Source organism: Ursus arctos, unplaced genomic scaffold, assembly GCF_023065955.2.
Source record: "Ursus arctos isolate Adak ecotype North America unplaced genomic scaffold, UrsArc2.0 scaffold_19, whole genome shotgun sequence".
NCBI lineage: Eukaryota > Metazoa > Chordata > Mammalia > Carnivora > Ursidae > Ursus > Ursus arctos.
The window spans coordinates 29,464,063-29,486,006 of NW_026622863.1; the positions used below are offsets into that span (position 1 = coordinate 29,464,063).

The 21,944-nt window shown below is 38.4% G+C and overlaps 1 protein-coding gene across 1 annotated transcript in view; it reads left to right on the plus strand.

Moving 5' to 3' along the window:
• The window catches only part of CNTNAP4 (contactin associated protein family member 4), a 238,169-nt gene that overhangs the window by 54,155 nt on the left and 162,070 nt on the right, over window positions 1–21,944 (plus strand). The window contains exon 3 of the mRNA XM_026495274.4: window positions 18,341–18,534. Within this exon, the coding sequence (XP_026351059.1) occupies window positions 18,341–18,534 (194 nt within the window). The remainder of the gene's footprint in view (window positions 1–18,340; window positions 18,535–21,944) is intronic.

A 21,944-nucleotide genomic window follows, 5' to 3' on the forward strand; every position in this document is an offset into this window, starting at 1 on the left:
AAAATTGTACAAAGAGTGCGTAACATGACACAATATTTTTCTACTCAGTTATGCATCTGTTACAGGAAAGATCAGTACCTTTATTTTATTTTATTAATTCCAGTATAGTTAACATACAGTGTTATATTAGTTTCAGGTGTACAATATAGTGATTCAGCAATTCTATACATCATCCAGTGCTCATCACAAGCACATTCCTTAATCCCCATCACCTGTTTCACCCATCCCTCCCGCTCTGGTAACCATCAGTTTGTTCTCTATAGTTACGAGTCTGTTTCTTGGTTTGTCTCACTCACTCTTTTTCATTTAATCATTTGTTTTGTTTCTTAAATTCCACACATGAGTGAAATCATATGATATTTGTCTTTCTCTGATTTATTTACTTAGCATTACACTCTCTAGCTCCATCCATGACATTGCAAATGGCAAAATTTCAGTCCTTTTTATGGCTGAATAATTTTCCATTATATATATATATATACATATATGTATATATATATGTATATATATATATGTATATATATATATGTATATATATATGTATACATATATATATATATATATACATATATATATATACACACACACACACACACACACACACACACATCACCTCTTATTTGTCCATTCATTGATCGATGGATACTTGGGCTGCTTCCATAAATTGGCTATTGTAAATAATGGTACTAAAACACAGGGGTGCATTTATCTCTTTGAATCAGTGTTTTTGTATGTTTGGGATAAATACCCAGTAGTGCAAATTACTGGATTGTAGGGTAGCTCTATTTTTAACTTTTTGAGGAAACTCCATACTGTTTCCACAGTGGCTGTACCAGTTTGAATTCCCACCAACAGTGCAAAAGTGTTCCTTTTTCTCCACATCCTCGCCAACACCTGTTATTTCTTGTCTTTTGGATTTTAGGCCATTCTGACGGGTATGAGGTGATATTTCATTGTAATTTGGATTTGCATTTCCCAATGATGAGTGATGTTGAGCATCTTTCCATGTGTCTGTTGGCCATCTGGATGTCTTGTTTGGAGAAATGTCTGTTCATTTCTTCTTCCCATTTTTACTTGGATTATTCATTTTATGGGTGTTGAGTTTTATAAGTTCTTTATATATTTTGGGTACTAACCCTTTATCAGATGCAACATTTGCAGTTATTGTCTCCCATTCTGTAGGTTACCTTTTAGTTTTGTTAATTATTTTCTTCACTGTGCAGAAGCTTTTATTTTGATGTAGTCCCAGTAGATTATTTTTGCTTTTGTTTTCCTTGCCTCTGGAGACATATCTAGAAAAATGTTGTTATGACTCATGTCAGAGTAATTACTGCCTGTGTTCTCTTTTAGGATTTTTATGGCTTAAGGTCTCATATTTGGTCTTTAATTCATTTTGAGTTTATTTTTGTATATGGTGTAAGAAAGTGGTCCAGTTTCATTCTTTTGCATGTTGCTGTCTAGTTTTCCCCACACCATTTGTTGAAGAGACTTTTTCTCATTTGGTATTCTTTCCTCCTTTGTCAAAGAGTAACTGACCATTTAGTTGTGGGTTCATTTCTGGGTTTTCTATTCTGTTCCATTGATCTATGGATTCATTTTTGTGCCAGTACCATACTGTTTTGATTACTACAGCTTTGTAATATAACTTGAAGTCTGGAATTGTGGTACCTCTAGCTTTTCTTTTTCTTTCTTTCTTTTCTTTCTTTTTTTTTTCTTAGAGAGCATGCACAGTGGTAGGGGGAAGGGCAGAAGGAGAAGAGGAGAGAGAATCTTAATCAGGCTCCATGCCCTATGTGGGGCTCAATCTCACAACCCTGAGATCATGAGATGAGCTGAAATGAGGAGTCAGAGGCTTAACCAACTGAGCCTCCCAGGTGCCCTATGCTGTTGGCATTTTGATAGGGATTGCGTTAAATGTGTAGATTGCTTTGGGTAGATTTTAACAGTATTTTTCTTCCAATCGATGAGCATGGAATGTCTTTCTATTTCTTTGTGTCATCCTCAATTCTTTCATCAGTGTTTTTTTAGTTTTCAGAGTACAGGTCTTTCACCTCTTTGGTTAGGTTTATTACTAGGTATCATATTGTTTTTGGCTCTTTCTGCTTCTTCATTATTAGTGTATAAAAATGCAACTAATTTCTGCATATTGATTTTGTATCCTACAACTTTACTGAATTCATTTATCAATTCTAGTAGTTTTTTTGGTGGAGTCTTTTGGGTTTTCTATATACATAGTATCATGTCATCTGCAAATAGTGAAAGTTTTACTTCCTCATTACCAATTTGGATGCCTTTTATTTCTTTTTGTTGTCTAATTGCTATAGCCAGGACTTCCAGTACTATGTTGAATAAAAGTGGTGAGAGTAGACATCTTTGTCTTATTCCTGACCTTAGGGGAAAAGGTCTCAGTTTTTCCCCATTCATTATGATGTTTGCTGCAGGTTTTTCATATTTGGCCTTTATTATGTTGCAGTATGTTCCCTCTACACCTACTTTGTTGAGGGTTTTTATCATGAGTAGTTGCTGTACTTTGTCAAATGGTTTTTCTCCATCTATTGAAGTGATCGTATGTTTTTTACCCTTTCTGTTATTCATGTGCCATCTCACGTTGATTGATTTGTGAATATTGAGCTACCCTTGTGTCCCAGGAATAAACCCCACTTGATCATGGTGAATGATTTTTTAAAATGTATTGTTGGATTTGGTTTGCTAGTATTTTGTTGAGGATTTTTGCATCTAAGTTTATCAGAGACATTGGCCTATAGTTCTTTATTTTTTTATTTTTTGGCCCCTTTTTTGTAATGTCTTTATCTGGTTTCGATATCAGGATGATACTGGCTTCATGGAATGAATGTGGAAGTTTTCTTTCTTCTTCTGTTTTTTAAAATAGTTTGAGTAGAATAGGTATTAACTCTTCTTTAAAGTTTGGTATAATTCACCTGTGAAGCCATTTTGTCCTGGAGTTTTGTTTGTTGGTAGTTTTTTTCAGTTGGTACTGAAAATCAGTGCCTTTAAATAGAAATATAAAGTCGTTGACATGTATGATTGACTGTTGAGCCAAGCTGACTCTGGAAATATTACATTCATTTTTCCTAAAATTACAAATTGCTAATTTTTAAAAGCCACTTTGAGGTATGATTGATGTACAAAAACCTGTAGGTATGCAACGCTTACAGCTTGATGAGTCTGGAGATAAGAATACATCCAGGATCCATACTACCCAAAACAATCCACGGATTGAATGCAGTCCCTATCAAAATACCAGTAGCATTTTTTGCAGAACTAGAACAAATGATACACAATTTGTATGGAGCCACAAAAGACCCTGAACGGCTAAAGCAATTCTGAGAAACAAGGGCAAAGGTGGAGGTATCACAATTCCAGATTTAAAGATATGCTACAAAGGTGTAGTAATCAAAACAGTATGGCACTGGCACAAAAATAGATACACAGATCAGTAGAATAGACTAGAGAGCCCAGAAATGAACTCACAATTATATGGCCAATTAATCTATGACAAAGGAGATAAGAATATACAATGGGGAAAAAGATAGTCTCTTCAGTAAACGGTGCTGGGAAAACTGGACTGCTACGTGTAAAAAATGAAACTGGACCACTTTCTAACAACATACACAGAGGTAAACTCAAAATTAAAGACCTAAATGTGAGACCTAAAACCATAAAAACCCTAGAATACAGCACAGACAGTAATTTCCTTGACATCAGCTTTAGCAATATTTTTCTATATGTATTTCCTGAGGCAAGGGAAACAAAAGCAAAAATAAACTATTGGGAATACATCAAAATGAAAAGGTTTGCACAGCAAAAGGAACCATTGATAAGACAGAAAGGCAGCATACTGAATGGTAGAAGATACTTGCCAATGATATATTTGTTAAGGGGTTAATATACAAAATATATAAAGAATTAGTATAGCTTAATATCAAAAAACCCCAAAAACACTCTGATTAAAAACTGGGCAGAGGACCTGAATAGACATGTTTCCAAAGAAGACATCCAGATGGCCAACAGATACATGGAAAGATGCTCAACATCACTAATCACCAGGGAAATGTGAATGTACGATGAAATATCACTTCACACCTGTAAGAATGGCTAAAATAAAAAAGACAAGAAGTAATAAATGTTGGCGAGGATGTGGAGAAAAAGGAACCCTCAGGCACTGTTGGTGGGAATGTAAATTAGTACAGCCATTGTGGAAAACAAAATTTTGTGCAGCCATAAAAAAGGATGAGGTCTTGCCATTTGTGACGACATGGATGGACCTAGCAGGTATTATGCTAAATGAAATAAGTCAGACTGAGAAAGACAAATGCCATGATTTTACTCAGATGTAGAATCTAAAAAACTAAACAAATGAATAAACAAACAAAAAGAAGAATGAGACCCATAAATACAGAGAACTGATGGTTGCCAGAGGGAAGGGGTGGACGGATGGGCAAAATAGGTGAAGGAGTGTAGGAGGTCTGGGCTTCCAGTGTGGAATGAATAAGTCACAGGAATAAAAGGTGCAACATAGGGAATATAGTAGGCTGGTGATGGGTATTAAGGAGGGCACGTATTGCATGGTGCACTGGGTGTTATATGCAAGTAATGAATCATGGAACTTTACATCAAAAACTAGGGATGTACTGTATGGTGACTAACATAATATAATAAAAAATATTATTAAAAAATGGTACTGTAGTAGTGTTGTATGGGGACAGAAGGTATCAACGCTTATCACAGCATAACGCATAGAGATGCTGAATCATATGTTGTCCACCTGAAACTGATGTAACATTGTGTGTCAATTATACTAAAAAAAAAAAAAAAGATCCATGAAACCATCACCATAATCAAGGCCATACACCATTCATTCCCTCCAGAAGTTTCCTTCTGCCCCTTTTATTTATGTATTTGTATTTATGTATGTATGTACTCATTCATTTTTATTAAAAATTTTAAAAATTCTTTTGTGATAATTTTTAAAATGAAGATGCAAAATCCCAAACTGTGAAGGTACATTTCAAATGGATCTTTATTAATTTTTTTTTTTTTATTTTCAGAAAAGAAAATAACAAGAGCAGTGACAATTGCAGTATAATAATCCATGCTGGTAATTGATTTTCCATTGTGCTTGTCAAAAGGATTTGCATTTTGCAATTATGGTAGCTGTCATCATGAGCATTGAACTGCTCTGTTAGGGTGTTGTTTTTCAGTTGCTACCATTCTCCTTGGTAGTGACAGAGTGTGTGGAAAACGCAGGGGTGTGGATGAGATTCACAGTATCGCCAGAAGCAATTTGAAATTGGCTAGGCAGAAGCATGACCTATTTTTTTTTTTTGTCCGTCTTTTCTGATCCAGAAAATGTTTGCATTAACTCTCATTCCCAGCTGGAAGCATTGCTTTATTATGACTCAGTGGATCAATATACATTGGGAGCCATGAACTGTGATAGGTGGCCTGGCAATCCTATGAAAGGCCTCACTGGTTTGAGTGGAAATGAGTTTGCTTTGTGAGACTTTCTTTTTATCCAAAGGGACAATTTAGAACTTTCCATTATGCATTAACAAATAGAAATAAGATGGAGATAAACAGCAAAATGATGTGCTTTTTCCTCTTCTGCCTGCACTTCCCTACCTTCCTGACAGACTTGATCCTGCTCCCTCAGACTGAGGTGATTTTTATCTTGATGAAGCCAGGGTAATATGTGCCTGCTCTTTCTAATACAGAATAATTAGTGGCATATAATTTTAGAATTCTTTATTTCTCAGTTTAGGAGATGCAGTGATGAAATAGCAAGTGAATAGCCAGAGGTTAAAATCAGATTAATATGTGAAAGTGTTTGGAAAAATCACCAGCAATGGTTTGTTACACTTGCATCTGTTTATATTCTTCACTATTTTAGCACAATATCCCCAAATTAAATATGTTGAAACTTGATTCGTTCTATACAAAGAGGTAAAGAGATCATTTAAAACACGTGATAATTGAGCATAACTCAGAAACTCCAAATGTATGTCAATCACTGGCAAAGTAATGGTAATGTATCACATTTTTGACATAAAACCCATAATAGCATATTTTTTTCTCTGTATTTTTCATGAAAACATAACTCTTGTGTGCTCTTCTATTTGTGCATAGGCCAGGAGCCAGATGGAGCTGGCTAGGGTGCTTGGATGTTAGAGGAAGCAATCCATTTGTGTAGCGAAAGGGTCTGCAACTGGAAAGCATTTCTAGAATTGAACGTATGCACGGAGAAATATTGTACTTTCTGGCTTCAGACCTAAATTCTATTTGTATCCCACTCCCCCGTGCTATTGTACAACATTATATCTATTAAAAGCAGTGTGTGTGTGTGTGTGTGTGTGTATAGATATATACATTTTTTATTTCTCTGTCTAGTTTGTACCAATTACCACTGTGATGCTCAATGAATGTTGAGGATTCTGTTCTAGACTGTAGAATCGAGAGTACAGAATCTACTGCACACATAGCAGAATATTTTTTGACTCCGATAGAAGCATCGATTCAGGTTGACCACATGCAAATAGCATTATTCTTCACAATCCACATGTAGTTTTATAAAATCATGATTTGTATAAAATGCATAATCAGCAGCTTTGGGAATATTAGGTACATAAACAAAATACTCATAAAGATACTACAGTACATTAATCATTCAGATCTAAAATATCAGTCGATCTGATTTTCTTAGCCAATTTCAAATTTCTGAGTTTGCAGGTTATGTTAGTTGAGGAATAACATGGAAACGCGACACATTTTTCAGTTGTCAACACTTTAGCACCTGTGAGTTTTGTTTTGAGATGGAGAGATCCTATTTGCTTTTCAGTTTAGAGACTGTTTCCCATATGTGCCGTTGTGTTAGTGTTTACCACAAGATCATTGGTTGGATCCATGTGTCCCGGGTTTAGCAATATCTGCTGCGTGTGGTTGGGTTGGTCCTAACCCTACATGTTTGTTGAAATGCACTGCCAATTTTAGTGGCCAATCCATCCCTTGACTGTTTTCTTGTCAAAGGCCATCCCCTTTTGCTGGAGGGGCTCCATGACACTTCTTGTTGCTATTCAGATTCCCTGAAGCTGGTTGTGACATTCTTTAGTATAATAGATGGAGCATATGTGCAGTGGTCTTTGCAAAATGTCACCGCCATGACGAATTCCTCTCGTGAACTTCCAGTCAGACCCTCATTCTCTTCTAAGCTTTGTTCCTTGTCTTCTGCTGGACTCTGATTGTGGAATGGTTCCTGGGGAATATAGTACATTAGACAGAAAAATGAAAAACACCTTGTTCCAAATAAGAAACACACAGTTACTTCCTGCCAAAGAAAAATTGCACTAGTATAAACTTCCAGTTACAAAATAAATAAGTCACAGAGAGTGGGGCGCCTGGGTGGCTCAGTCAGTTAAACGTCAGACTCTTGGTTTCAGCTCAGGTCGTGAACTCCTGGGTCTAGATCAGGCTCTGCACACAGCTAGAAGTCTGCTTGAGGATTCTCTCCCCCTGCCCCTCCCCCAGCTCGCATGCACACATGCACACGTGCTCTCTCTGAAACAAATAAATCTTGGGGAAAAAAAAGTCACAGAGATGAAAAGTACAGCATAGGGAATATGGTCAACAACATCGCAATAACATCGTATGGTGACAGATGATGACTATGTTTATTGTGGTGAGCATTGAGTAGTGTATAGAATTGTTGAATCACTGTTGTTTATGCCTGAAACTAATATAGTATTGTATGTCAACTGTACTTCAATAATAAATAAAATAAAAAAAAACCCAAAAGAATAATTGCACTGGGTTAGGTAAACAGACCAGACAGACTTTATTCAATACCACAGTAATGAGGGTCAAGACGATTGCAATAGGGGAGAGATACTGTACTCAACTCTCTTGAAACAAAGGGTAGGGGAGTTTTTAAGCACTGGGCTGAGCCAGTAGAAAAGTACTGAAGAACATTAAGGGGGAAGTTGGTCAATGTGATTAGGCATTTGTGTTTGCTAATTGGTAATTATGGAAATTAGGCTCCTACCCTCCCGCAGAGACTGGGAAATGAGGCACTATCTTTCTTGATGACTGCATTTCAAGGGATGACTCAGGTCCTTGAGAAAGACATTCTTGGATTGTAAACCTGGAAAGAGGCTTGATGAAGATTTATATCTCAAGGGGCAGAGAAATAATTTATACTTTCAAGTTTCCTAAATTAAATGATCTAAGAAAAGGGAAGTCAGGGACGTATACTCAGGCAGGAACCTATCTAAAGTTGAGTCAAGGTGAGGGGAACATTAAGGCTGTCGTGGTCACAAGCATCACTAATAGTTTTTCCTGTTGCCTGTAAAATAAAAATTTCCACAATGAAATAACACTTAAAAAGAAATAAATCATGAAATTAAATAAAGTATGTATGTTCAAGACTGAATTCAACAAATACTAAGCCTAGAGGTAAACATATCTCTTTAATTGGGAATATGATATTATCTTGATAGGTCTTAGCATTTAACAAACTGAGAAAGTATTAAATGATTTAATCAATCAAATGCTTGGGATTGGTTTTGCACTTTTTACCTTTTCGATATACTATGCTCTAGTAACGCTGCCTTTTCCAGCCATTATGTGGAAATGATGTCTGTTGGTACAAAAGAGTGACTTCAGTTTGTTGACCCAGAAGGAGTGATATGAGGACATTTGGCTCATGACAGCTTATCATCTCTGTCTGGCTAAGGAAGATAAAAAAAAAAAAAAAGGAAGGTACAGAAGCAAAAAATGGTTTTTAAACCTCTGGGATATTGTCAGTATGCTCTTTCTGATGCATGATGTCATTTACTGAAATGACCTGCCTCAGTGCAATAGATCTAAATTGAAACTGTTAGCAAAGCATCATAACGGGCTTAGAAAGCAAAACATGAGCAAGTCCTGATTATCATTTGAATTTCTAGACATCATGTACTAAAAGTCAGTTTTCTAAAATGACTAATTTGAGTAAAATAAAACTTGCTGGCACAGAATTTAGTGTTTTTATAACTTTTTTCCAGTTTTCCAGAGTAAATTTGGCTGTCACAAAATTTGCAAATCAAATATACAAATCAAAATGCCCAAACAGAGAAAGGGTGTAAATATTTACTTTTCAATCCACTGAATTATTAAAGATTTCAGAAATGTTTGCTCTGGCAATACAAGAAGTGGGACAGAAAGTCAGTCTGCCAATTTGCCGTGAGGGAAAAACAGATCAACAGCAAAGAACTAAAACCTCAGAGAACCGAGTGAGGTATTATTAATTTAGAGCCTTTCTGGGAAAATGAAGTGAAAAGCATCTTTTTCACTGTATCAAAAATCCAAAAACAAAGCCATAAATACATCTAGGAAGTGTAGTTTACAAGTGATTAAACTGTATAACTTTGGGGCAATTGGTAGTCAGTGTGTGTGTGTGTGTGTGTGTGTGCGCGCGCGCGCACAAGCACCAAGTACTTGAGCTCTGTCTTTGAGAATCTCATTGAAAATACCTTGCTTCAAAGAAAAGCGTCCTGTGCCTTTATCTAGTTTGTCTCCAGTTCTTGCTTTGCCCCTAGTCTGACACATGAATTTACAGAGTTTTATTGTATCTCTATGGCTATAGATTTATTTCATTCCTTTATGCAGTACACATTTATTAGACATCAACTGTGTGTTGGGCCATGTGCTAGACACTTAGGATCTGTCAGTGAATAAAACATGCAAGGAGTCTTGGCTTCATCAAGCTTACATTCTAATATGGCAAGATAAAGGAAAACAAATCATATAATAATCAGAAAATCAGGGGCGCCTGGTGGCTCAGTCATTAAGCATCTGCCTTCAGCTCAGGGCATGATCCCAGCATTACGGGATCGAGCCCCGCATCGGGCTCCTCCGCTGGGGAGCCTGCTTCTTCCTCTCCCACTCCCCCAGCTTGTGTTCCCTCTCTCGCTGGCCGTCTCTCTGTCAAACAAATAAATAAAATCTTTTTAAAAAATCAGAAAATCATATACTATGTGTAAAGATGTCAATTTCTGTCAAAAAAATGAAAACATGATTTTGGGTAGACAAATGGGAACAGGATTGCTGGGTGGGAGGAGTTGTAACAAGGGAGGTCGGGGATACAGGCTTTTATGGGAAGGATGGGATCTGAGTGAAGACTTGAAAGTGGCAAGGATGTTAGCCCAGCTTATCTCAGAGAAGAGCCCTCCAGGCAGGAAGGATTGCTTCACAGGGCAGGGAATGGGAGGTGGAATGACTGGTATTTGCTTTGAGAACCTCAAGGAGGCCCTTGCTGCTGAAGGGGGTGGGTGAGCTGGGAAGAAGAGGACCAGGCAGACATGGGTGGGAGTGGTGGAAGGGGGCAGATCATCTAGGACTGTGTGGGCCATGTGGTGGTTATTGCGGCGTTTTGAACACAGGGATGATGTTTTAAATCTGTCGCCTCGAGAATGGAGTCTCAGTTGGCTAAGGAAGAAGCAGAGAGATTCTTCGGGGGCTTTTGCAAGAAGGCAGGGTAAAATCATGTGGCCTGAGCCAAAGGAGTGCCAGTGAAGATGGGGAAATAGTCTAGATTCTGGAAAGGGCAGCACCTAATAGCATTTTCTGTTACTTTGGTAATATGGTGAAAAAGAGAGGAGTCAAGAATGACTTCTTTGTTGTTACTGTTCTGAGAAACTGGAAGGATGGAATTGTCATAAACTGGGCCAGGGAAGGGTGTGAACAGAGTAGGATTAGGGGGAAGAATGGGGTTTGGTTTAGAAAATGTTAAAGATATCAAGGAGGGAGTGAATATACAAGTCTGAAGTTCAGGAGAGAGGTATGGGGTGGAGTTATAAATCGGGATTATTGGTACATGGGTAATATTTAAATCCAGGAGGCCAAGAGAGATGACGAAGGGGTGCATGTGGACAGAAAAGAAGCAGTCAAAAGCCTGAGCCCTGGACCATCTCAGCCCTCAGAGGTGATAAGAGATAAAAGAACCAGCAATGGGTACTGAGGAGGAGCAACCAGTCAGCTGGGAAGAAAATGAAGAGAAGGAGCTTTTGTGGAAGCTAAGGGAACAAAGTATTCTGAAGATTTGGGAGGAGTCAAAATATTCAAATGTCTTCAATAGGCCAGGTGGTAGGAAGGCTGAAATCTGAGCGTTTGGTTTAGGAACGTGGAGTTCTTTGGTCATCTTGACAAGAGCAGGTTCGGTTGAGTGGTACAGAGTGAACGGCTGGTTATGGTTGGCTTGAGCAAGAATGAAATGGGAGAAATTGCAGAGTGTGAGTGTGGACATCTTACTCGAAGAATGGCACTATAAAAATCAGGAAAAAAGTACAGTGGAGTCAAGACAAGCTTTTTTTAAAAAAAAAATGGGAAAAATAGCAGCATGCTTGTACAGCCATGGGAATGAGTCATTCAAGAGAAAAAAAAATAATGAAGCAGGAGAGAGAGGAGAACAGCTGAAGCAGTGGCCCCAAGCAGGTTCAGCACGAGTGAAGGGGCCAACTCATGGCTTCATAGAACTGGAAGGCACAGGGAATGGCCTGCAGGCACAGCTGGACTCAGGGGCTCTGACTGCCAGCAGAACTTGGTCTCACTTCATCTCCCACCTCTGCTTCCCTCTGTGTTGGCTTCACTCGGGCAGGCTTTCCACAAAGATAGCTTCTGCAGTTTGATGCCTGAATCCCATCCTTTCAGCTTTCTGAGCAGAAAAAAGGGTCTCTTCTCTAATAGTCCCAACAGAATCCTGGAATTGCTCCACTGGCCTGGCTCAGGTGATGCATTCATCCCTGTAACAGTCCCTGGGATCAGGGGAGGCAATGCCAAGATTCCGGAGTGTTCTGTGAAAAAAGACCAGCAATTCACACAGCATCGATCGTGTCATGTTTTCTTCTCGGGGGGGGGGGGGGGGGGAGAGACCAAAAAAACCAAAAAATAAAAAACAAAAAAAACAAAAAACTATGCTGGTAACAATACAAAGTTGTTAAGAGTCCTAAATGGTGGCCCCGGGACACTGCAAACCACTTAAGGGAGCCAAACAAATACTGGCACAATGTTCTTTTTGTTTCCTTACATTATTGTAACTTAATGTCAAGATCAAAATAATCGGTCAAACTTAGACTGTTGGAGGAAATCTAACTGAAATCACATGTGAAAAAAATAATTGTCTTAGAGGGAAACTTTCTTATGGCAATTTTAATTAAGCCAATCATTTCTTAAAAATGTAGATGGCCTACTGGTAGCTAGGACTGTCATTCAACTTTATTCACTGTGCTTCATGTCCTTGAACGGTTGTGTCCCACACTTTAAATATTGCGAAAGAAGTAGGACTCCTTCTTTCTGAGCAGTTTGTACTTTTACAAAGTTGACAAACTCTATGACACATCATCTCACTGATGACCACCAGGGATGGCAATCATGCCCTTTTTAATATCAGTAGAGGACAGAGGTGATTCTTTTCTCTATTTTAAGGCCTCAACCAAGAGTATTTTTTTCTTCAATTTTTCTCCTCACTTTCCTGAAGTTGTAAGATGTGTCTCCATGAGCAGAACAAAATATTATTGATATCTGGGAAATGGGATATATGGATCTTAAAGATAATCCAACCAGCCAGTTATTTATTTCTAAATAATATTGAATAAATTATTTGGATATATTCTTGGAATACAATTAACCGCTATGGGCAATGATAGTTGTATAATTATTTCAGGGGTAAAGAACTGAAAAGGAAGTGACTTTTAAAATGAGATCCTCACAGAGATTTAAATTATTTTTTAAATAAGTAATTTCTTACCTACACTAAAATAATTTGTATAACATTGGGAAAATTTAATTTGCATAATATTAGGAAAACTTACTTAGCCTCTATAAATCTTTTTTTAAAGATTTATTTGAAGAGATGTTAGAACATTTCATTTCACTAGATAATTTTAGTAATTAAGCTTAATACGATACATAAAATTTCTAGTAGAGTGTTTAACGTACAGTAGGCACTAGACAATTCATAGTTTGCTTTTCTTTCCTTACGATTCACAGCAACAAATTTTATAGAAGCAAGTTCCCCAGGAAATTGATGTTTAAAAGTGGAGGCAACAGATACAAAAAAGATGCTGTGTTGTCATTCAGGAACTAAATATTTTCAAAGCTGAATTTAGTGCTGTGATCATAAATCTTTATTTGGAGTCAATAGCAATAATAATTGTTTTATAATTCAAAAAGTAACAACTTCCATGTATCGGTGTAAGTGAGAGAAATCAATAGGCACTTTAATATGCTTTTTGAAATTAATTCTCAGAGCAATACTACAACATTTCATTTAGAAGTCTCATCAATGGAGAGGATTTTCAGTTTTAAATGTGAGTTTTCAGGCTATGATATGAAGAGTCAACAAATATTTTTGTTTGGTTAGACTTATGACACTTTATTATGCCACAGCTGGAGAAAAGGGAGAGTGAAATAGGAAGAAAATGAACTGAGGGGACAAGACTCCTGTTTTTGTTTTGTGGGTTAAGTGTCAATAACCATGGAATAGATGGGGTTATGAAGAGATGGTCTTTGGTCTGTACGTCTCGGTCTACTGTGATGGTGAACACGTGGGCATATTAAAAACATCACTAAGGATGAATAATACTCGATGAAAAGCTGAAAGGTTTGGTTAAGAAATAAAATAAGGAATTCTCATGTTTTATAGTAATTTAGAATTCACCGTCGGCTGGAGTTAGCCCTCATTTTTTCCATTAAAAAAAGTAAATATGAAAGCAGCATGCCTCCAGAAAGCTAGGTGCTTTGTGGTGGGCATACAGCTCCTCTAATCTAAAGTTGGCTTTCTTTACCTGTCACTACTGTTCCTACTTGTCCCCATAGGCTGCCACTATCAAACTGTGCCATGTTCTATCCATCTCTGTACCTATATCTAGAAGTTTGCATTTTCCATATTACTCTTCAGCATTTGTTTTAAAATTAGAACAAGCATAACGCTCCATCACATACTTAGACCATGTGCATCTGCAGAGCCTAACAGTTTAAAACCCCATAGGGAATCTCTGGATTCCCAGTGGCCGATTTAACGTGGTAAAGCCCAGGAGCATCTGAATTTCCATTACTTCATTGGTGTACCTTGTTAATGATATAGCTTAATTTGCATATCAGTAGTACCTTTTCACCGCAGGTGAGAAATTGAAATGTTCAAGGTCAATTAACTGCAAATGTTTCAAGTCGGGTAGTGCAGCTATAACAGTGAGCGGTGCAGGGAAGAGGGAGCGGTCAGTGAGAGGTGCCTCTTTCTCCTGATGAGAATTGATGATCCAATTTTAACTCACCAGAGTCATGCTGATTCTTTTTTCCTCACTGTGTTCCTCTCATGTGTTCACTTTTTAAATACTGGTCTATCAAGGAGTGTCAAAATGCTAGAGAAAGGTTATGAAATTCTATATTAAAAAGTGTACAGACCGTTGAAATTAACTAGAAAGAGCAAGACAAAAAACAATCAGCATTTTCCCAGAAGTATTACTGATAGAGATAAAATTCCTAATGTTGAAATGTCAGGTTGAGATGATGGCCAGCTGGGGGCACTTCATTCACTCTTTTCCAACTTCTCTGTGTTAAAAAAAAGTGATAAAAATGCAAAGAGATACGCAGTTGTAGCACTAAGAGGACTGAGAATTCTTGGTTAGCATGAGACCTCAGGAGACTATCAACTTCCAAACTTGGATAGTTCCTGAGGACGAATAATAAGATTAGAGAGGACCGTGGAGGGAAATAATTACCCATTCACCACTCCCATCCTGTGTCTGTACTTGAGAGACATGGTCTTCGTTAACTCGAGGGAGGAAAGCTGGCTCTCCTGCCTGATAGCCAAATTCCAGGGTTCCCCAGCCTCTATCAGCTCCATCCTTTCTACATCCATTGGGATCTACCGATTCCATTTATCCTAATGGTATGAGAGGCACTGCTGGTCCTGGTTAAGAGCCTTGTGCCTCTTGCTGCGCTGCAGACTCCAGCAAGGTATTCCGACTCGCCGTATGTGACTTATCCTCTATTCAGTAGGCTGCTTTGAGAATCAAATCACAATGCCTTCACAGCGTGCCTGACCCAAAGTCCTCACTTGCTCGATAAATATTAAGTAATATGACAGTCGGATAAGTGGAAAAGGTAAGATGGAGTTTTATTACATCCCAGGAAGTGGAATACGAAGGAAAAGTTGGCTTAGCTTTAAAAATAATGCCGTGGGAACAGTTCCCACTGAGGGTTCAGAAATTTCCTGAGCGATTTGTGGCAGGGTACTATTTAAGAACTTCTTTAGATCATTCAAGAACAAATTCTCTTCCATGTAGATAACAGGCTGCAAGAGTAGGGGGTGTCCGTTGAGGACAGCAGAGCTGTGCTGGATAAATGACACCAAGACACCATAAATGCAGCCGGAGCCAATGTGTAGCAACAAGCCCTCTTGCTCAAAATATGGGAATATTCTCCTCTGACCTAAATGTTGTAGCTGGTATTAGCAACCAAGAGAACTTTATCCATCCAGGCTACTGGGTAAAACCATAAGTTCTTTAAGAGCCAATACAGAGAAAATTAAAAGTAAACACAAACCAACAAAAATTGCAGTATGTATAAATATTTTGGATCAGAGAGAGAGAGAGCATTGTACTTTTGATGTATGGAGTGGAAGAAACTTGAACAATGATTCATTACAAGAAAAAAAGAAATTTGAGGGAAAAAGTGTCTAGTTCTAAAGACGATGTGGTGAGGAACTTGGGAATCATACCCTAATACAAGCAGGAGTTAGTATTATCCCATCGAGAGAGGATATTGTTGTCATGTAATTCTTTTTTAAAATGCTGTATTGACTCAGTGTTGAGGCCCTGACAAGAGGATGGTCAGTTCCCATTTGTGAGCAGCTGATTATATCCACAACCCAACCACTTCCCTTGTTGGGCTTACACCGTCTACAGCTATCGAGCCTCAACCGTAGTCACCCTGGGGCCAAGTACCAGAAAGGGACAAGCCTGCGCCCCGGAGCCCCTTCGCATTAGTCCACAAGGAGCCCAGAGAGCCTCACTAACTGCACCCCACTTGCCATATATAAGCTGACCGCACAGCTCCAAGTTGTTGTCACCCTTTCTGAGGGCGCATCTCCCTGCATGCCCCTCCTGGCAGGCTTCTCTTCTTTGGAGTTGTTGGAGAGTTCTGCTTTTCCTTTATCAGAGAGTCATTGTGTTGTATCGGCCATCAAAAGGATTTTTACGTCTTACAAACAGTTGTTAACAGAGATATGTCTCTTTAGGTTCCACAGTGGTACGTACCGCACATAATAGCAAACACTGATCGGGCATCTCTTTGCATTAGGGCCTGTACTCAATGTTTAGTGAAACAAGGCATGGATGGCAGGAATAATGCTTGAGTAAAAATGGCATATACATTAATGGTAATCTATTTATTTCTTATTTTTATTTTTTTCATATAATTCCTTTAAAAATATATTTTTTATTATTATGTTCAATTAGCCAACATACATCATTAGTTTTTGATGTAGTGTTCAGTGATTCATTAGTTGCATATAACACCCAGTGCTCATCACCGCACATGCCCTCCATAATACCCATCATGCGGCTACCCCATCCCCGCACCCCCTCCCTTCTGTAACCCTCAGTTTGGTTCCCAGAGTCCAGAGTCTCTCATGGTTCATCTCCCTCTCTGGTTTCTTCCCATTCAGTTTTCCTCCCTTCCTCTGTGGTCCTCTGCGCTATTCCTTATGTTCCACATATGAGTGGAACCATATAATACTTGTCTTTCTCTGCTTGACTTACTTCACTAAGGTAATCTTCTGTTTAAATGTTAGACCTTATATCAGAGCCTTAAGGTGGGTGACAAAAGAATGGGGGAAAGAAAACATGTGCTAATATTCTTATTTGGGGGGTTATGTAATAGATGTTGTATTTTAATAGATATTGAATATTAGATAATTATGAATTTAAGATGGCGTTAAACCCTATTTCATGACTTTTACAATAATTACATATTACTTTTGTAATTATCAATGCCAATATTACTTAAATAAATTCCCCAAATAAGGCATTATTGTATTAAACTGGAAGAATTAAATATCTTAACAAGACATACAGTAGTCACATCTCTAATATTTCTGGTGTGCAGTGAATAAAAGAAAACATGATAAGTTCTGCTCTACCTACCCATCCTTGAATATAGAGTAGATTCTTATTTTTCACTCTTGAGTCCTCAAGCACACCTTACTCTCTGACCTTTTCTGACTGTCCCTTCCCCATCTCTCCCCCACCACCCCCTTCTCCTGACAGAATAGAACCAGTGGTGTGTGTATTGGTGACTTGGCTGGGCTGGGAGTGGGGGCTGATTTGTAGAGTTTGCCAGTTTCTGTGGTTTAAATATCCCCACCATGGCCAGTTGCAAACATGGCTATATTTAACAATCAGCTTGCAAAATTCCCGAAAATTTAATTGCCTCTCATCCACTGTTGCCGGCCAGCTCCAGCTTTCCACAGAGGAGAGCTGTGTCTCCTCCATCATTTATTGTATTATTGATCCCTGCCCCTGCCTCACCATTAACATTGGTGCTTTACACATGCTTCTCAATGTCTGTTATTCCCATAAGGCTGTAAACACAGTGAGGATAGGGACTGTGCCTTGACCATCTGTATTTTCAGGCTTAATGCTGTACTTCTTTCTCTAGGAAGTCCGAACATGATCAGAAACCAAAGGTAGATTTCTAGTTCCACCACAGTGTGAACCATGATTGAAGGTTAAATCATTATCTAATCGGGTATGGGCAGTAAACCTGCTAGTTCCAAGTGTAGACATGAATGTCCACCTGTCAAATTAGGCACTTTATTTTTTTTTTTTAAGATTTTATTCATTTATTTGACAGAGAGAGAGGCAGCAAGAGAGGGAACACAAGCAGGGGAAGTGGGAGAGGGAGAAGCCGGCTTCCCGCTGAGCAGGGAGCCCAATGCGGGGCTTGATCCCAGAACTTTGAGATCACGCCCTGAGCTGGATGCAGACGCTTAACAAATGAGCCACCCAGGCGCCCCTAAGCACTTTAAATATTTGAGAAGTTGCTTGGTTCTCCCCAGTGTCAGGAAGTTATAATACCTAGAAATGAATACAGTTAACATAGGCTTCATCCATTTATACTAAATTCTTGTTTTTCTATATGATTTTACAATTAGGAGAAGTTTAATATTTTGGAAATTTGACTTTATTAAATTCCATCTGGGAATACAGTCTTATTGGCATCTCTGGTCCACTAACAGATTTTGAACTAATCTTTTGCCCATTTTCTTCTGTTTCTATTTGCATAAAAGGAGCTGGTGGCTGGTCTCCACTTGTGTCAAACAAATACCAGTGGTTGCAGATTGACCTTGGAGAGAGAATGGAGACCACTGCTGTGGCCACCCAGGGGGGTTACGGGAGCTCCAACTGGGTGACCAGCTACCTCCTGATGTTCAGTGACAGTGGCCGGAACTGGAAACAATATCGACAAGAAGACAGCATCTGGGTATGTTTCTTTGACAGAATACATAGTCTCTCAGGGAAAGAAGTAGAGTCATCCCTACATGTTGTTTACAAATCTCCTGACCTAAGTTGAGGAGCAGAATTTTTGGAATTGCTTAGGAAACATTTTTCAAGAAAAAATATGTTAATATTCATTTTTTAATACATTTCATGGTATAACTTATGAAAATACTGAAGGTAAATTTATCTCAGAGACCTCAGAAACTGGAAAAAAAATCTTACTTGTCCATTACATAGTGTGGAAATCTAAGAAATAAACAAAACCTGTAAAAAAAATTTTAAGCTTTGTCCAATAACAGTGGTTTTGCATGGTCTTCATTTAAAGCTTGGTTAAAAGAATTTGTTCCTTTTATTTCCTCTGTGACTCAGAGATTTCTGAATATTTCCCTCTCTCTCTAGTATATGGAGGTTTGTGTAAATATATTTGGAGTATTATATATGATATACACACACACACACACACACACACACACACGTATATACGATTTGTATATAAACCATTCTCTATTCTTTTAAAAGTGTGTAAAATGCTGTGTGTTATGGGCAGGGGCATAGCTCCTATAGGAGACTGACAAGGAGGCAGTTTATAATAGAGTAGGGTGGTATTTATAGTCAGTTGATTGTGTATGAACAGCTGGTGGAAGAAGGAAGCTATAGGCAGTTTGCTTGATGGTGAAGAAAGGACTTCTTTGCTCGTAGAAGAGTATTGGTTTGGATCTTATGTGGGCCAGGGACAACATCCTGCAAAGAACTTTCTTTCTTTCTTTTTTTTTCCTCCCCTCTGGCTGAGCCACTGGAACCAGAGAAAATGAGTAACTTAATGAAGCATCATTCTTAGCACATAGATAATTTGGAAGCCTATTTGGGCACATAATGATAATTTTCTTTGATCAGTCAATTGCCTCTCTTTTGAAAGTTCCTAGAACTCGGTTATACATTATCAACTCATGGAAGAAATGGACTGTGACTTACTCACCTTTATATTTCCTTTTTTTTTTTTAAAGATTTTATTTATTTATTTGACAGAGATAGAGACAGCCAGCGAGAGAGGGAACACAAGCAGGGGGGGTGGGAGAGGAAGAAGCAAGCTCATAGCGGAGGAGCCTGATATGGGGCTCGATCCCACAACGCCGGGATCACGCCCTGAGCCAAAGGCAGACGCTTAACCGCTGTGCCACCCAGGCGCCCCATCACCTTTATATTTCTAAAGCACTTGGTGGCCGTTCAACGCATGTTTATTGATGTAAATTGAATTGACAAGAGGTAGCCCTGCTCTTTCTCTAGAGAGAACAACAGTCAGGCTGGAAGAAGTTGTCTGTAAGCATTTTTAAGAAAAGCTGCCTTAAAATCCAAAGCAAGCCGACGTGTAGAAGAGCGAGGAAAACTGGATATTACGGTTGAATTAATTTCATGAGAACCATTCAAACTAGGGATAAAATAAACAGTAATTATGAACCAATAACAATGAAAGCTTAATGAGGTATTTATTTTAAGTAGGTGTTTGGATTATCTTTTACTCTTTTTCTAAATTAAGCATTGGATTTTAAACTAGATAAGTAGAGGCTAATTCATGGAAATATTTAGCTGTGTTAAGTAAAGTGTATGTTTTTGACATTTCTTAAAATGGTGGATCAACCATGAAAATTGTTTCTCTGTTCATTAAGCTTGGGGAAAGACAAACCTAGACCATGCCATTTGCCTTTTTTTGCTTATTCTTATTAAAGGTGAGGTGCTCAGATACTGGGGTGCCTTGGTGGCTCAGTCAGTTGGGTGTCCAACTCTTGGTTTAGGCTCAGGCCACCATCTCATGGGTCATGGGATTGAGCCCCACATTGCATTCTGCACTTAGCTAGGAGTCTGCTTGGGATTCTCTCCCTCTGCCCCTCCCCCCTCTAGCATGCATACACTCTCTCTCTCTTTGTCTCTCTCTCAATTAAATAAATTTTAAAAAAAGTTGAGGTACTCAGTGTGAAATAGAGGCATAATGATATCCTTAACTAATCCAAACCAATCAATGCAAAGACAGATAGCATCTGTCACAATTAATTGTCAAGGTAATACTCTTTTTTAGACTATGGTATAATTTGTTGGTTTAGTCACTGTCTTCCTCTCTTGAGTGTGAACACCCTGAAAATAAAGGCTGTACCTTCCAACCTTTCATCTCAGCATCCCAAATCTTAAGAGCTCCTGGCATGTTAAACCATGAGAGACTCTTAACTATAGGAAACAAACTGCGGGTTGCTGGAGGGGAGGTGAGTAGGGGAAAGGGGTAACTGGGTGATGGGCATTAGGGAGGGCACTTGATGTAATGAGCATTGGGTGTTATATGCAACTGATGAATCACTAAATTAATCACTACCCCTGAAATTAATAATATACTATATGTTAACTAAATTGAATTTAAATTAAAAAAAAAGGGGGGGTTCCTGGCATGTTGAAGGCAAATACTAAGTGATTATTGAATGAATGAATGAATGAATGAATGAATGAAAACAATGCGCTGTATTGTAGGGACTCCTTCCTCCCATGATCAGCTCTGCCTTTTAGTGCATTTATGATATACCAGTTTAATATATTTAGAGTTAGGGTGGTACATTTCTCTCTCCCCTATAAGTTTTGAACTTTTTTATGGGGGAGGGTTTATCTTTTTCATCTTTCATTTCCAGCTTCAGTACCTAGTGTGGCTCATGGCTTTTGTTGAGCGTATTACAGAAAAAAATAAATGAATGAATGGATTTGAATACATTGATCTCCTAATCTGGGTCTAACTTTGTAGAAATAATCCTGGAAGGTATTAAAAGAGCTCATGTTAATGTCATCAAAGAGATAAAACACATCAGAACAAACCAAAAAATGATTCAGAGGAGCATGCAAGTATGGGATACAGACTTCTAGAGATTTGGAAATTGGTGGAATTTACAGATCATTGTAGACTGACTTTGTCCAAAAAGCTGGGCTCACATGGCTATTGAAAAAAGCAGGATAACTTAGATTATGTAAGGATTAAGGAAGCTATTCCATGTAGCTAGAAAAGGGTGAGCAAAACCATGGACGTTGGAGATTTCCAGAGATACAGTATAGCATGTAATAACCAGTAAGTCTACTGGTCAGAATGGACTGTCGAATTCGGGAAGGTCTGAATGACACTTGTGGTTATGGTAAAGAAAATTGATGGGTAACTTTGAATGTCAAGATCAAAATTAAGACTTGATGCAACAGGTACAGTGAGTACACATAAGGCAGGTGAAGTTATGGTGTAGGTACAACAACCCAAATCCCATACCACACACATATCTTCATGCTACCTGTTCATCCCAGGTAGGCTGCAAAGTTCACTTCTACCGCACTTACTCAGGTGCCACTCTGAGGGAAGCTCCCGCTCTGTGAATCTAC